Below are 15,504 nucleotides of genomic sequence, written 5' to 3' on the forward strand. Positions count from 1 at the left end.
AAGTGATGCGTGGAGGAGTTGGCACTGATGCTGGAACCGACTAAGAGATTTCTGCTGTACTGACCCTTGCCAACCCACACTGGAGGGCATAGACAGAGTGCACCATGGAAGAGTACGCCCTTTGTATTTGCGAGTCAATGCGATTGTTTAGCTGGTGACATGTGACTTGTGCTGTGGCTCTACCTTGCGGCCTTGTGAGACTGTGATGGCAAACTGCTGGTCCCATATGGTTAGATGCCATTCCACGTTTGTTACGTTGCCAAATCTCACCACTTTTGCGATTGACGAATTACGGAGAAGAGTTGTGATTCTCTCACCTTTTGATGGCTGCGTCACTTGCTTCCACTTCCCTTCGCTCCCCTTTTCTAGACGTGGTATGGGGAGCACCTACGGAAACATGAGTCTACGCCACTACATCCGGAGAAAGAGAAGGAATTTTTAATTGTTTTTGAAATTCCAACAAAAATCTTAGCTCACAAAAACCCTCTCAGGGATTACAGTCACCGGCGCCTAGTCAATTATCCAAGTGTACAGAGTTGCACGCATTCTGCGCGGTTTTCTTCACTCAAACCATTAACCTTGCAAAACTCATTTGACTTTTAATACTGGCTAATTAAATTAAAAACTTTTAACGAAGTAGAGGATGACATGTAATTGACACTTACTTTATCACCATAGCGTCCCTGCTGGCGATTTTACCACCAACTTTTGCAGTTACTGTCTACAGAGGATTCTTTCATCCTGCTGTTCCTTCCTCATTTTATAATAAATACAAGCGATTATTTTTTTTGCTCAGGCTTCTGGAAAGATAAGGCCAACCCGAAAGACAGGCGATGTAACACTGACAGTCAGTCCTAGCGAAAGGATAAAGTAACCTCCAACAAAGTATATATTTCGACGAGCCATTTGTGAGGTTTTTTACCCATTCCATTCCGAGTTAGCAGCAGCCAGTCTGATGGCCTTTTGGAGCGCTTTGCATTTGTTGCACCAACGTTACCCCTCTCATTCATCATAAATATAACACCGGAATGACGTCAGTCACTTTTAAAAGGCCTGATCATGTCCTATAGCCACCATTTTCCGCTGAAATATTCATCCCTGGCATAATATCCACCAAAAAGATATGTATTATTGCTCATTTATCACCCCTATTGAGCCTTTCTTCAAGGCAAAGCCCCATTGTTGGCTGTTTCCCTCAAGGCCACACCGACACCCTCTGACGGCAGGAAACTTTAAGGAGTGGTGTATCATAGTAACAATATCTTGTAAAATCAGAATCGCGTGATGATTAATAAGGTAGTGATTTGGCAAATCACCCAATTCTGGGTACCGCATAAATGATAATAAAAAATATTCAATCTTGCGTTTAAACGTTGTATTATCAGTTCCACCAATAAGGAAACGCGTCCCTCAAGTCGTAACCAATAAAATTAAAGCAGTTTAATCGCACTGACCAATAAGCGTGGCGAATTCAGCACAAAAAACGCACCACTAATCAATTCACGAGGAACTAATACAAAATTACCAGACTTACTAAAAGGAATTGAAGAAATCCCTGCCTTTTTTGCTTGTACGCATTTATTTAGTTTTATTTATTTTATTTAGTTAAATGAGTCGGAGATGAGAATTATCGGTACTGCAACCAAATCAAGTAAACAAAGAGTCGCGATGAGGCTATTTTAATCTTTACTGCTGCTGCCTAAATGAGATCATTCCTTCAACTTGCTGACTTTCCTTTCCGCCCACATTCAATGTGTAGTTTACCGCAGCAAATAATAAGAAAAGATTGCAAATCCATACATGGGCAATAATCAGGGGAGAGTAAATTATGCGTCTACTCGTGGGTCTTTAAGAAAGGCAAATCTGTTTCGAAAATGTCATTAGAATGCATTATTGACGTCGCTCAGATAACTTGATCCTTGCCAATTTAAAGTGTCGTTACTATTGGTTAGAAATCAATCCAATCATTGCTCAGTAAACGGACCTATCACAATGCTTAGTTGAATCATTCTAAAATGTGACTGGTAGAAGATCGTCCAAGCTGTTGATGGCAAATAATTAGGTCAATGTAGCAGGAGGGTGACTAAGTCTGGTCACTTGCTTTCTACGTTCCTATCCCTCTCGTTTTGGTTGTCTTGTTCATCAGATGTGTCTAATGTGCAGTAGTCGGTGGGCAAGTTGGCCGGTCCGTCAGTCAGTGTTCAGTGGAGCATGTGAAATCAAATTGACATCACAAAAGATTGGATGCATGGGCGCGGCCTAGAGTAGATCCCCACCAAAGACGGGTAATGTCCAAGCAAATTTCAAATGATCTTTGTCAAGGACATTTTTAAATCCCCTACCCTGGTGAAACCATTCACACATAAATGGCTCAGATATTCAACACTGTAAACAATGTTTTATGGCCTTGTAGATAACGTAATTGCTAGGTAAAAAGTGTGTCGAGATGTTGTTCTCCAACGCCATCTATCTAAAAAAGACCAAGAGACTTCTCTTCCATGGACGAAAGAAAGCAGTTGGAACATAAACCAGTACCAGTAATAAAAAGATTTGAATTAACGCCTAATTTTACACCTGAATGAAAGGAATCATCAAGGTGTGCGCCCTTGTGAGTGGGTTTCCCTCCATCGATGTGATGCTCTCGTGACATGTTTAAGATATGTTCTTCTGGGCGTCAGGCGGCAGCATTGTTGGACTTGACAAAGTGTTTAATTATTGAGCTGGAACAAAAGATTTGTCTCTGCTGACTTTATGATAACCTAAGTGACAACATAATGATACGATTGGGATCTAAAAACACGTTTCTGTGTTGTCAAATCAGCAAAATCTTGGAATGCAAGACAGAACCAATCACAGCGGTCCCTTTTGCTGCCCAGGTTCACGTTGATTCAGTCCATCTCGGATGGACTTGCCGCCCTCCAACCGGATAGGTGTACCTTTCTCAATTTTTCGAAAAAGCTGCGAGACTACTGACATGGCCCGGAGACAATGCCACTGAGCAAAGTACAATGGCGGAGCGTATTCCGTCTTTTACCTTTGTGCGTCATCTTAGCCACTCTTCTTTGCCAATCTCCCACATCGGCCACCGCAACATACAGGCTGTATAACGCCACCAGCTGCGCCAGTTGTTGAATTTGCGTGCAACTGCAAATATATCTAACTTCGGCGTTACTGATCTTTCTTAACCATCCCTCTTAATCTGGACCATTGCCTTTTTTGGAAGGTGTATTGTGGGCGGAGGGAATGGGAAATGTGCTGACTATCTCGTACGTCTATCAGCAGCCGTAGGTTTACTAAGGCAAATGCAGTCATTTACAAGAGACGAAGTTTAAAGTAGTTTTGTGAAAGGCTAGATTTCCCCCTTTTTTTGCCTTGTTACTTATTTATCACTTCAGTGCTGCCTAGCCGATCGTCAGTCCGGACATTATCCGGCTGGTAGAGGGGCGGAGGAGGAGGTATTGCGTGTTTACTTAATTGATATCTTTATGCAAGGACAGCAGATAGATCTGGAGCCAAATTTTTTTAATGTTTACAGGCAATGGTACTAGTTTTTCTACAGAATAGAGGATGTCTTTTTCAACGCCTCTGTTGGGAGTCTTTACGAATTCTTCCATTCGCAAACATTTAGCATTCTGCAATAGAAATCAAGATAATTGCCCATTAGGATAGATCTCGCGTTTCACTATCAACGATGTAGAAGTTTAAGTCTTTCAGAATGACTAAGGGACTACTGACATTACCCAGGGCCAATGTTGTCATGGTGGTGCCCTAAGTGCCCGCGGAATCAAAACGCCGAATTAATTTTCTAACTTCATACGAATCCAGGTGAGGGAAAAAGAGAGTCCACCTGCTCCTATTCAATGTAAAGTGGTGAACTTATGGCTTCTCTTACTCTTGCGAAGTAAATCATAGTGTTTAGCTCAGTTGTGTCTTTGGAACCTGCGATTGTCACTGGACGAAGATATTTCAGCACAGGAGAGTAAGAGATTATAAATCGACTAGCTGGTCGTTTGGACGTAAAAAGGACTTTAACTGAACAAATCAGTGGCTGAGATTCATTTTAAACACCCGCGTAGCCGCATTACTCCCGTATGATGCATATTGAAAGGAGGGTGGGACTATGCTACTTAATATCTGATAGTAGACCCACTCGATTCCTTTAAAAAGTCATCGTACCTTATTACGCTCTTTCAACCGATGGCCTTACATTTTATTTTTTTTTATTAATTGCGGCCATTTCCATTTTGCTCAAGTACACATACACGCTGGTCTCAGCGCGGACCAAACACGTTCATCTTGTACACTAGCAACAGGACATTCTTTTATGTTGATACACCTTATTACTGTCTCAGCGAAGGCTTGGAGATAAATAGATACAACAGAATGATTGTTCATTTTGCCTCATCTCTATGATGAATAATTGAGAGGGTGTATGGCGCGATTTCAGGGATCTTATCATGAAGCAGTAAATAAATCGCTTCGTACCGACTATTTCTCGAGCATGACGAATTCATCTGAGAAAAAATTGCATAATCAGTTTGGCAATGGACAAGAGTTCAATTGGTTATCCGCATTCCTGTCTGTCCACAATCTCGTAGACGTGCTCACCCAAGGGCATTAAATTTGTTCTTTAAACAAAAGGGAGCATTAAACCCCCTTGCCGAACTACCAATCGGGTTTTGAGTAGTGCGGCGACTTGGTCGCTGTGCCCGACTGCCTTCGATTTGCGCGCCTGTGACTCACGGGCGTCATGTGCGCACGCACGACGAACGCAAAAGGCTGAGAACCGAACCTCGGATTCGGTGGGAAGACAAGGTCTGGGATTGTGCGTGCAACATTCCCCAATAAATCGATTTTTTGAAAGATAACATTCTCATCCCTTTGGTGCTAAAAGTGCAAATGTTGACTTTGATTTGAGGGCTAGAGGTACAATAAATTTAGCAGTCAATTGGTGGGCGAAGAAAGGTACACTAGTTTTTGTTTGCCTATTGGACTGCTTCCGCTGTGCTGTTGGGATGTGGTTTGATGCGTCTAAGACTGCTTGTAAAAAAATGGGATGCACCTGTTCCCACCTAATCATAGAAGTAGTCTGCCTTGCTCTTCTGCGAATTTCTCCGAGAAACAGCAAGTCTTTGCAGCGAGCTGTAGGGCAAACAGCATTAATTTTCCTCCCACCGGATGGATTGAAGGAGTTTCAGAAGGCTTCTGCGACCTGAGGTGCTAAGGGACCCAACATCCGTGCTGAGCGACGCCACAGCTCCTAAGCCCCCCGCCGCCACCTCAGAGCTACTTAACCCTCCTACTGTTGACCCCACAAAGTACTGCAGCATCCAACTCTCTGTGCTTTGCTTTAGGTTCCTCGTGAATCTCATAGCCCTCCTCACTTCCACGATAAAAGTCCTTGTACCGTAAGAGCACCCGACCGGTCAGACCAAAACAGCCAAGCGACCTGACCACTCACTACCACTCCCACTGGCTCCCTCTACACCCCAAAACCGCACCCACAATTTAAAGGAATGATGAATCGACAAAAAAATTGTTTCCTATTCACAATCAACCCCCTACTAATCGCTGTCATGCAAAAAAAGTGGCATCACATGCAGAAATAATGATAACCAAGAGTGTACTTTGACAAATACTGAATAATCACAAAGGATATTGGAGTGAGTCAACACCATCCGGACCCCGCTGAGAGGACTCGGAGTCTCCCTTCCCATTGGCCAGTCGCAGAGCTTGCAGGTCAACATCAAGGTAGACAATGTCCTGTATTGAGGAGACGACCTTCAAATGACACTTATCACCGGGGGCCTAAAAACAGGAGAGAAAGAGATGAGTCAAGACTACTGAGCATCATGATTTACTTCTGCATGGAAAGAACGCATGACTTTCCAAGGTCATCGCGACCTGATTGGTTGAGCCACCGTGGCGACCAGCCAATCGGAAGACGAGAACGTGCCTTTTTGGCTCGACAATCAGTGAAACTACTTCAACGACCATTTTGTAAATATTTATTCGTCTACTAGAGTCAAAAAACCAGCCAAAGGTCACATAAACCCCGACTGGAGGTGAGTGTATCCAGACGGAGCCGAAACTCGAATTCAGAAATCCTGGAACCTTCGGCCTTAAGTTTTCCTCAATCTGTTGCGAGGCCAATCCAACTCTTTTTGTGGTCGTGGTCACAGTTGACGGGACGTCTGTGACATACCACATCTGCCAATCGGCTAGGGCCTATTCTGGGGGGATTAACTTTCTGAATGAAGAAGGTGAAGACAGTCCAACAGAGGTGAAGTAATGCATCTTTTATGGACGACAAAGCACCGATCCCTCATTTTCGGATATGGGAAAGACGCGCAATAAAGAGCCACAAAGGAATCAGTTTAGGGGAGTGTGCTTCGGAAAGCGGAGCACCATTACAGATTTGACCTTGACAAGGGTTTCGAGGAGCCTTTTGATTCCCTATTACCGCATTGTGTACGAATTCAACTACGGACACCGCTAATACCAACCCGACCTCCATTAACGCATGATTCTTCCTCCACCTTCTGCCTTGGAGCATGATTTACCTCTTTGTCTCTGCGTCATGAAGGGAGGAAGGGGGACAGTGAGGGTGTTGTGTTCCTAGTGCTCGATCTTTGAAGGCAGTAGCCCCTGTCGCTTGATGTAAAGAAAGGGGAAATGAGGTTAATCTTGCCATCAATGTCTAGGCGGCTTTTGAGTTTGCCGTGATCCTAGAGACGGCCCGGTTTCTCAGTCCTGTCTACTACCATCTAGGCGTAAAAGTGGCCAGCTTAACATTTGACACCTGACACTTTACGGAGTACCGCCTTCTTCACACCGTTTGGTGAAATGTATACAAAAAACGCCAACTACCATTGGCAGGTTAAACGCCCCTTTTTGAAATGTTCTACTACCGCCATGGACTCCAATTTTGCGGGCCAGACGACTGGAAGATAGTGATGCTTCCTCAGCTCATGCAGCGAATGCCTCTCCCCGTCACTCCAATAGGAACATGTGACTCAGTGCCGTCCAGCAATGGTCCTTCTCCACGTAATTTCTGTCGGAATTTCGTCCTTTCCCTTCCTAACAGTCAATATCACTTGACCTACTTCGTTTTAACCTTTCGGAAGGTGAATTTTTTAATCCTACCCAGAGGTCAAATTCCAATTTGTCTGGAATGTGTCCATGCACTACTGAGTGGACTGACAATTTGCACCATCCATTCGGCTACAACTCCAGCCGGACCTCGGACCTTACGGAAACCATCAAAGGATCGGAGTAGGAGAAGCACCGACTTTTACAGTTTGGCGAGGCATTTTGAATACCTCCATTGGATCCTACTGACCTGGTACATCGAGTAGGCCTTCAAATCTCTCTGCCTCTATACCATTAAGACACCAATTTTGAAAACCTCATTCCTGAGTTGCCCAAGTGGCTTTCCCTCCGAAAGATGTATTGAAATAATGGATGGATGAAGTGATGGGTTTTCCCTTAATACAAAGACTTTAAAATGGCAAGTGAGCAAACCATAGTACTGAAGGAAGGCCATTCAACCAACCTGGAATATTTGCATTGTATTGGTATTTCCTTGGCCGGCCATTGAGCCAGTGACAATGATGACATTATCATGTGGACGGATAATGCCATCAGCACGAGCGGAATCAAGTGCTGTGTTAAGTCGTAGATCCATGCCCTCCGACCAATTCTCCAGCTGTTCGCCTAACTCACCAAGACGAAAATTTAAATCAAACGTTGACGTTAGTCTCAAGAGAGCGAGAGGAGGAGGGGGAGGGAAGGGGAGGAACTCACCACAAGTCTTGCATCGACTGGATTTAAATTGGTCTAGAAAAATCCCCGATTTGTTGGAAATTTGAACCCAAATCGCGATGAAGGACCAACAGAAGGGAGTCCATCAGTGAGTCCATAACGCTCCCAACACTCAAAAATTGACATGACAAAGGAGGGGGAGAGTAACGAATGCCACTTGCATAATTATCACTGTCTCAACCACTCAAAACCGTGATAAAAGACTGTCCATCGGAGAAGTGTCTTGCTACGATGAACCGCTAATAATTTTTGAGATTTGGGTTAAACCTGGCGAATGTCTGCTGGTCGAGAGATTCTCGTTGTGTTGTTTTCGACCGAAATGTTGATTGAACCAGAACTAATGCGATTTAAGCTGGTCCTTCTGTGATAGCAGAACGTTATTTTGTAATATTACACCGATAGATGATGTTTAGGAAGACCCTCGACAAGAACAACAACTGTGAGGGGTAAGTGGTGGAAGCTCATGGGTACCACCAACATTAATGCATGACTGGAGGTCCAAAAAGCCATCAACATCTCCCCCCTTTCTACCCTATCTTTGCATCGCTCTTCAGATTATTTCCTGATTGACTCGTGATAAGGAGGTATTGCAAGGCCATTCGTTACCCCAAATAATTCACTCACTGGCGACCCCACAGCTCATCCTTAGAAAACTGTATGGTGAACCGTGGACGAAACGGAGATTTATCGGCCCTGAATTAATTCAAACACACGTAAGAAAACGTTTTCCTTCACTCAAGACACCGCAACGCTTTGTCGACGCAAAACCTGCTCATGAGAAGACCTATTGCTGGATTTGATGAGGGGAGACGGAAGGGAGATGCTGCCTCAGTCACGCCATTAGGCGGGGAACAGAAGGGACGTCATTCTGATGTGGCTTGAGCAGTCTATACCTCAGAAAACCAAACACGATGCTCTGACTGTAGAGCCCGAGACCTTCGCCTGTTTCAATAGGACTGGGTTCCCTTCCCATTCAGAGTGCAGTCCCTATTGCCCCACACGTTGGTGCGCAGGCCTCTGATGATCGAGTAGTCGGTTTGTCACCGAAGCTTGAAGATTTCCAATCCAACAATGGCTAAGCCGCGATCCACAGTCGTCCTGAGATGATGTCCTCCTTTAACACCCCTCTCAGATGCTCTGAGAGGAGGCCGTGGAAGATGGTGCAGACATCCGCTTTCACGATTACCTACTGTCAGACACATCTCATTTGCGGTGTAAGGTCGTATCATCTCGTCAACCGGGTTGCAGGATCCCCGCAATGTGATGGGTTTCGTTCCGACATTTAAAGTGCTCATCAAGTCATGAGTCGGGACAACTACTGTGCAATTTGCACGTCCACAACATGTCAAGAACTCTCTGACGATAGCTACTGGAACGACAAACCCCCCAGAGACCAGGATGAATATACCCGTAAGGGAGAGGGAGTAAAAGGAGCCGAACTTTCTCCCTTCCGGAGGGAACGTGGGGAAAAGAAGCCAGACGATAGCTTGGAGGATGCCATAAACACATTTTGGCTTCAACGGTTATCACCAGAAGAATCTTCCCGAAGGCGACAGAAGTTGCACTGTTGTTGTGGCAATGTTTGAATTCACCTTTATGATTCATTTATCCAGAAGTGCTACAACATGTGGAGACAGTGAGAGTAGGCGCAATCTTCGAGCCTCTGGATACTTTCAAGGTGACTCAGGTTACTAAAGCAATCATGAGGGGCATCAAGTGGGGTGAAGTAATCACTTAAGGAGCAGTTTGATGAACATAGGGGTGAGGAGAGGAGAGGATGCATAGTGCGACCCCACAAATCTCCTTCAGATGAAACATACCCGAGTCCATACGAGATGGATACCTACTACGAACTATCTGACGCATTCCTGTAGCATTAGCAGAAGTTTCCGGGGCATGTTTACCGACTTCAACAAGGCAGATGAAGAAATCGACATTCCATCTTAATCTTTCCTGCCTCACCGCGTCAACAGTGAATAAGTGTTGAAGCACCACAAAAAGAGGCTATACACAGGCGTATAGCCCTTAAAGGCTGGTCATAACGCCTCTAGAAGTATCAACGGGCAGAAGAACATCCAAATCAGGCAGATTTTATCCATTTGTCAATAACGTCACATATGTGTGACGCGTGAATCTTCTTAGCTGAACCCGCATCTAATGCAAAAGTGAATCATATTGGACAAGAAAAAACGATTGAATCAGCCTTAATTTGTGCCGTATTGTGCCAAAAAAGCATCCGAGATAAAGCAGTTATTTTCCCTACAAGACTGACTCTAAGTGGCCGTGTCTAGAGGGAATACTGTCCGATGACACGCCAATGAGGCAACGCGCCGGTGTAGACAAAAGCGTCACCTCAAAACTCAACTTCAACCTTCGCAAAAGGTAATTGAGAGTTTCAAAAGGCGGTGAAAGTCTTAACTCCACACAGGTGGAAGGCTAGGACGTACCGGTGTAGACGAAAGGAAAGAGTCCCCTATAGGCCCGACAGTGACGAGCGACTCGAGGATATCGTGTGATCGCGATCACCGGGCAACAAGGACCGGCGGTGGCTATGGCGACGGCAGATCTGAATGTAGAAAACGGTTTTAAATAAAATCGGTTAGTTCTTCTACGATTAGTCGCTTCACTCCGAGATTAGGCTGAGGCATCTCTTTCGCCAAAATTGCAAGACTGCTCAGAACTTGTCAAGGAGATAAATTGACAATGATAAGCGTGGAATGGCCGAGGAATTAATCCAAAGGGAGTCCAAGGGGTTACAATACGTGACCTTTTGTGTGGAAAACCTTCGCCTTTGACAAGTTACTTGGCAATCCTCCTGCCTCATCTTTTCCGGAGAATGTCCAAGTGCACGGAATGGCTAGGTGCTGTGGCTTGGAGACCGTCTCCATGAACCACAGCATCATGGGCAGATCCTAAACTCTTCTTCCGCTTTATCCATTATTTGGAGAGTGGGCTCTATTAGTCACATACTGGAGGTGAGAAGGAAGAAGATGAGGCGGTATCTGCCCCAGTCTCTCCCTCCCACCTCCAACCACCGGTATGAGGTCTCCCCCACCTCCCACCTGGGTAGTACTCAAGGGGATTTCCTTGAAAGTTGAATTGTCTTTGAGAGACAAATTTAAGGCGCAATTGTGTATGATGGCATATACCGCATGAGGAAGCCTAAGCAGCCCATGGTCTCCAAAAGTGGATTCAAAGGCTGCCAAAGAAATTTTTGGAAAGGCATTAAACCCAGAGGTAGTTATTCGCGATTTCTGCAGAAAAAATAAACAAGGGACAGAGTGCAGAGTGTCAGGATAAGATTGCAATCGCCAGGCTGCCTGAGTGAACTTCAGAAATTCATTGAAGCCGGGAACAATTATTCGTCGCTAGAATCGTAAACTTCCTTATCTTCTTCACAGCACGAGTGAATGGGAAATGCAGAGGCGCATATTCATCTCCGACGTGGGAAAAAATAACCACAGCCCCTTTTTAGCCCAAATGAGTAATTCTGCCCAGGAGGGCTAAGACATGCTGGCCACTTTAATACCATCAGAGCGACAAGCACAGCTGAACCTAGGGGAGTCCTACGTTGGATACAAAGTGTTTCGTGCCCGCGCCTCTAGGTCTCATAAAGGACAGTCTTTCTCCCGGGCCTGAGGTTAGACACGCAAGCACACACTGAAGAACTGATCATCTCTTAGTGGGTAACTATCTCCACGGCCCAATAGGCATTTTCTACCATCACGTCCAAACCCGGGGAGTTACAACCGTGTTCAGGTCAAGCCGTGACTTTCCCTCGTTAACAAAGGAACGAATCTCAAGAAGTGAGAACCGCGCCAACATTTTGAACAGCCCAGTGTATAACGAATAATTGAATTAGATTAGATAGAAAAATTGGCCAGTACGGATGAATCACCCTACGACAGTCTGCTGCAATCCGTCACTAGTTACGGCACCCAGTGTGCGTATGCCGGCATCTCAAAATTGGAAATGGTCGTATCCGTTGTTTTTTACCGTTCTCACGTAAAAATTTGTCCATTGTGCAACTGCATGCCTAGCTTACCCATACCAATTACCTAGCACTAAACAAATGGTAACAGGACTGATTTCTGAGGCTGCTAGCTGAAAACGTGACCACCGCTGTTTGGAGTGCCAATGACATACGGCCAGCCGACTTCAACGCCTTCACATCATCCAAAGATCTTGCTCTGACTGAGCAACCCATCGCCTACCACGGATACCCGCGGGCCCCCGTTTTCGTCGACGAAGGATATTGCGCATGCAATCAATACAACTTTCACTCGCCACCTTGATTAACAGTGTCCAGACTAGACTAGTCAACAACATGGGCGATGGCTAAGTATAATAGAAGACAATTAGCATTTACTACCGTGTGGCGTGCCGCCAGGGCAGCACTGGTTTCTTATGCTATGACCACAAGAATAAGTTTCAGGGTTCGACTTCAACTAGCCTCATGAAATCCGTAAATGACCCAAGTGAAAGAGAGTTCAACTTACGCTCCGCTTGTAGTGATGACGAAAATTGCTTTCGCATGGCTATTTACTGCTGCTTCCACAGATGACAATGCCGTGACGTGGGAGACATGCTGTCTGCAGAGGCCCCGCGCCAATCGGCAGGCATTCAGCTCGGCACGGATCGTCTTGTGGAATCGTGACCTCTCCGCCTCACGACAAATCTGACTCATAAACCTCACAGAATCGTGAGGATAAATACCTTCCGCGGTTTCAACAGTCAGAATAAGACCATCTGCTCCATCTAGAACAGCGTTGGCGACATTGGAGGCCTCGGCACGTGTTGGTCTCGGCTTATTGTACATGGATTCTAGAAGCTGAGCAATCACAAAGACAGGCTTTCGCGCCACGTTACAATGTGCAATTATGTATTTTTGCAGTTTGAATATCTTCTCTGGAGGAATTCAATGCCCAAGTCGGCTCGAGAGACAACAAGCCCATCCGAGTGCTCAATCAGCTGAGTAAGACTAGGAAGAGAAACCGTATAGGTTAGTAACGAATGATTCACTTCCTAACTGACTCCTTGGTTTCGATCTTGGCAAAGATTTTCGTGTGTGGAGGCAGTCGAGCTCGAGCATCTAGGATCATTTGAGCGTTGCCCGGGTAGCTGGTAAAAATGAAGTCGACCTCGCATTCAGAGGCGAAGGCTAAGCCTTTCATGTAATTGGCTTCAATGTAGCGATGATACAGCCGCTTGCGGGGTAGAAAAACCCGTTGATAACCACCAATTGGTCCTAGATTTTAAGCAAATCTGCGATTGCCTTTACCCCCTTCCTCAATTAGACACGCAATATGATCCATGCCGACCTCTTTAACGATGAGGCAAATGAGACCATCACCGAAAAAAATGCGATCGCCCTTATAAAGATGATGAATCAACTGAGGAAAGGCGGAGGTATTTATATATATTTGCTCCTTGGTACATTTGTTCTTTAGGCTTTCGTCCATAGTTAGCTCTACCTTGTCGCCCTCTTCAAACATAACCGTTGTCTCAGGACCCTGAAATGAACTGTTATTCCCAGAAAGTAATTAAAACCCCCTCAAAAGACCCTGTTCGCACGCATTCAGCCGCCAAATCCATAACGATTGAGGTACAAAATTTATAATTGGAAAGCTCATCCAATGCGCGAACAATTTTGGTAGCCTTGTGGCACATCTCCCTGGATATGACTCCAATATTCAGCCTCAAGATATTTATCCCGTTACTAATCATCTTACTGATACCATCAACTGTGCACCAGGACTCACCTAGCAAAAATATCGCAATGAAAGTTCCCATACCTAATGTGCAAGCGATGCATGTTGCACGGGGACATTCTGCCACTTGATCAATGTCGAGTTGGCAGGCATGCCCAATGCGAGAGCCGAGCTTTTCTTCCCAATTTCTGGGAACTTCAAAGATCACCTCTGCAGAATGACCGCCGGAGAGGGAAGACGTTACCGCGGGCTCCATAACCGACAGACCAGTAAGTTAAGGTGCGCGCGCGAGCGCAAGGACCTTTACCGTTCGATGTGGGCAAACATTGAGACCAGTAAAGAAGCAAAATGCGGATTGACGAAATCATAAAGTGGGCAGAAAAATGATGCGACATATTTATTTTAACACTATTCATGTGGAGTGATTGGGCCAGTCACTGAATTCGGGTTTACATTGGATCCAAAATTAATTTTTCGTTTGAATAAAGTCATTTTCTTCCGACAAAACTTCAAAAGCTAGGCTTGCCCTAAAATTTGTTATAAATGGGAAAATAACAAATGGTAATACGTAGTAAAACACCGGCCTTAAATTTAGTCCAAGATAAACCCCTGAACCACTCTATCATGGCATGTTCGGCGGTGAAACCACCGGTTGTTCCATCGGTATGAGCAGAGTAATTAGGTGAGACCTTTCTTTATTGGCAGCATCATAATTGGGGTGCAGTGATCAAGGTTAGGCCCGTTCAGATTACACTTCCTTCACGTCGGCGGACGACGTCCGTCCCGTCACATGTTTGTGTTCACTGATCATCTCAAACCTGAAAGACATATTTAAGCAAACATGTGATCCGGTGGACAATAAAACGACCTCAATTATGTGATGAATGGTCGGGAAGGCCTTCAAAGTTGCTACAGATTTGGTTACGCCAAAGTCAAAGAGGGAAGCACATAGACATCCATCTAGTTTGCCTGGGACTTGTCAGGGTGAATGAGAGCCATTTGGAAGCGAACAGGACAGAAAAAAGGAAGGACTACCCAGTCTTGGGTTATATTTTGAAGGACCTGGATACGAGGGTGATGGACTTGGCCTCCCCTTGTGGGTGTTGTAGCGCGGGACGGTAAACACTTACCTTCACTCTTTTATTGTAAAACTGGAGAGCTCGATGAAGGAGCTTCCCGACCACAATGTGTTGGTGAAACCTGCCCCCGAACTGGAAGATTACCCATCTCACGATCCTAGTTAGAGGCAACCCATGGAAAGCCGACCTACTAGGAGTTCTAAGTTCTTAAGTACTCCTCATCTTCTTCAATTTTCGATGGTAATAAAAGAACTCTCTGGTGAGTGTACATTCTTCCTGGCCAATGAAGAGTTGGACTGAGCGTTCCCCTACGTTGGAGAAGAACAAAACGTCTACACCGGCACCTCCCGAAGTCCATACCGTTTTTGAAGGAGGTAGGCTCACAGGTAAGAGAACCTTCAGGCTCTACGCTCCCTATGGGAGTCTTTTCTCTGCCCCGTAGACGCCCATATAACCACGGGAACAGAGAAGAAAGAATGCTGCTCTGCTTAACACCCCTCGTGTTACCGGATCACCGTCCATCCCTTCACCCTAGGACTTCATTTCCTTAATACGGGCCGGCTAATCAGGTATGGGATTTATTTACTGGCAGTATTATGAATGGAGTACAGTGGTCAGAGATGCGCATGCTCTGAGTACACTCCTACCTTGGACGTTAATGCTATCTGTTCCGCAACAAGGTCCATGTTCACAGAAAGCTCCTCACCTAAAAGGTCTATTCAAACAAACACGTGTTACAACACTACGCACTTATGCGTACACATGTGCACTAAAGAATGATAAAACAAGAGGGAAAATATATCGTACAGCAATTAAACTCCGACCAGCTACAGTCACAGAACCCCCCCCCCCCCTAAAAACGATGCATTTGTAATGTGCTCAACCACAAA

At 45.3% G+C, this 15,504-nt stretch overlaps 1 protein-coding gene across 1 annotated transcript; it reads right to left on the minus strand. All coding sequences in view use genetic code 11, as the record gives it.

Moving 5' to 3' along the window:
- Nucleotides 1–5,646: 5,646 nt before the first annotated feature.
- Nucleotides 5,647–13,791, minus strand: EGR_04448 (Pyruvate kinase; the record flags this gene model as incomplete). The annotated part of the gene is made up of 7 exons (XM_024493697.1): nucleotides 5,647–5,808; nucleotides 7,556–7,839; nucleotides 10,272–10,390; nucleotides 12,324–12,727; nucleotides 12,855–13,072; nucleotides 13,106–13,337; nucleotides 13,399–13,791. The coding sequence occupies 7 exons, from the start codon at nucleotides 13,789–13,791 to the stop codon at nucleotides 5,647–5,649; spliced, it is 1,812 nt and encodes a 603-aa protein (XP_024351811.1).
- Between the last annotated feature and the right edge of the window lie 1,713 nt (nucleotides 13,792–15,504).

Source organism: Echinococcus granulosus, assembly GCF_000524195.1.
Source record: "Echinococcus granulosus chromosome Unknown EG_S00028, whole genome shotgun sequence".
NCBI classification, from domain to species: Eukaryota; Metazoa; Platyhelminthes; class Cestoda; order Cyclophyllidea; family Taeniidae; genus Echinococcus; species Echinococcus granulosus.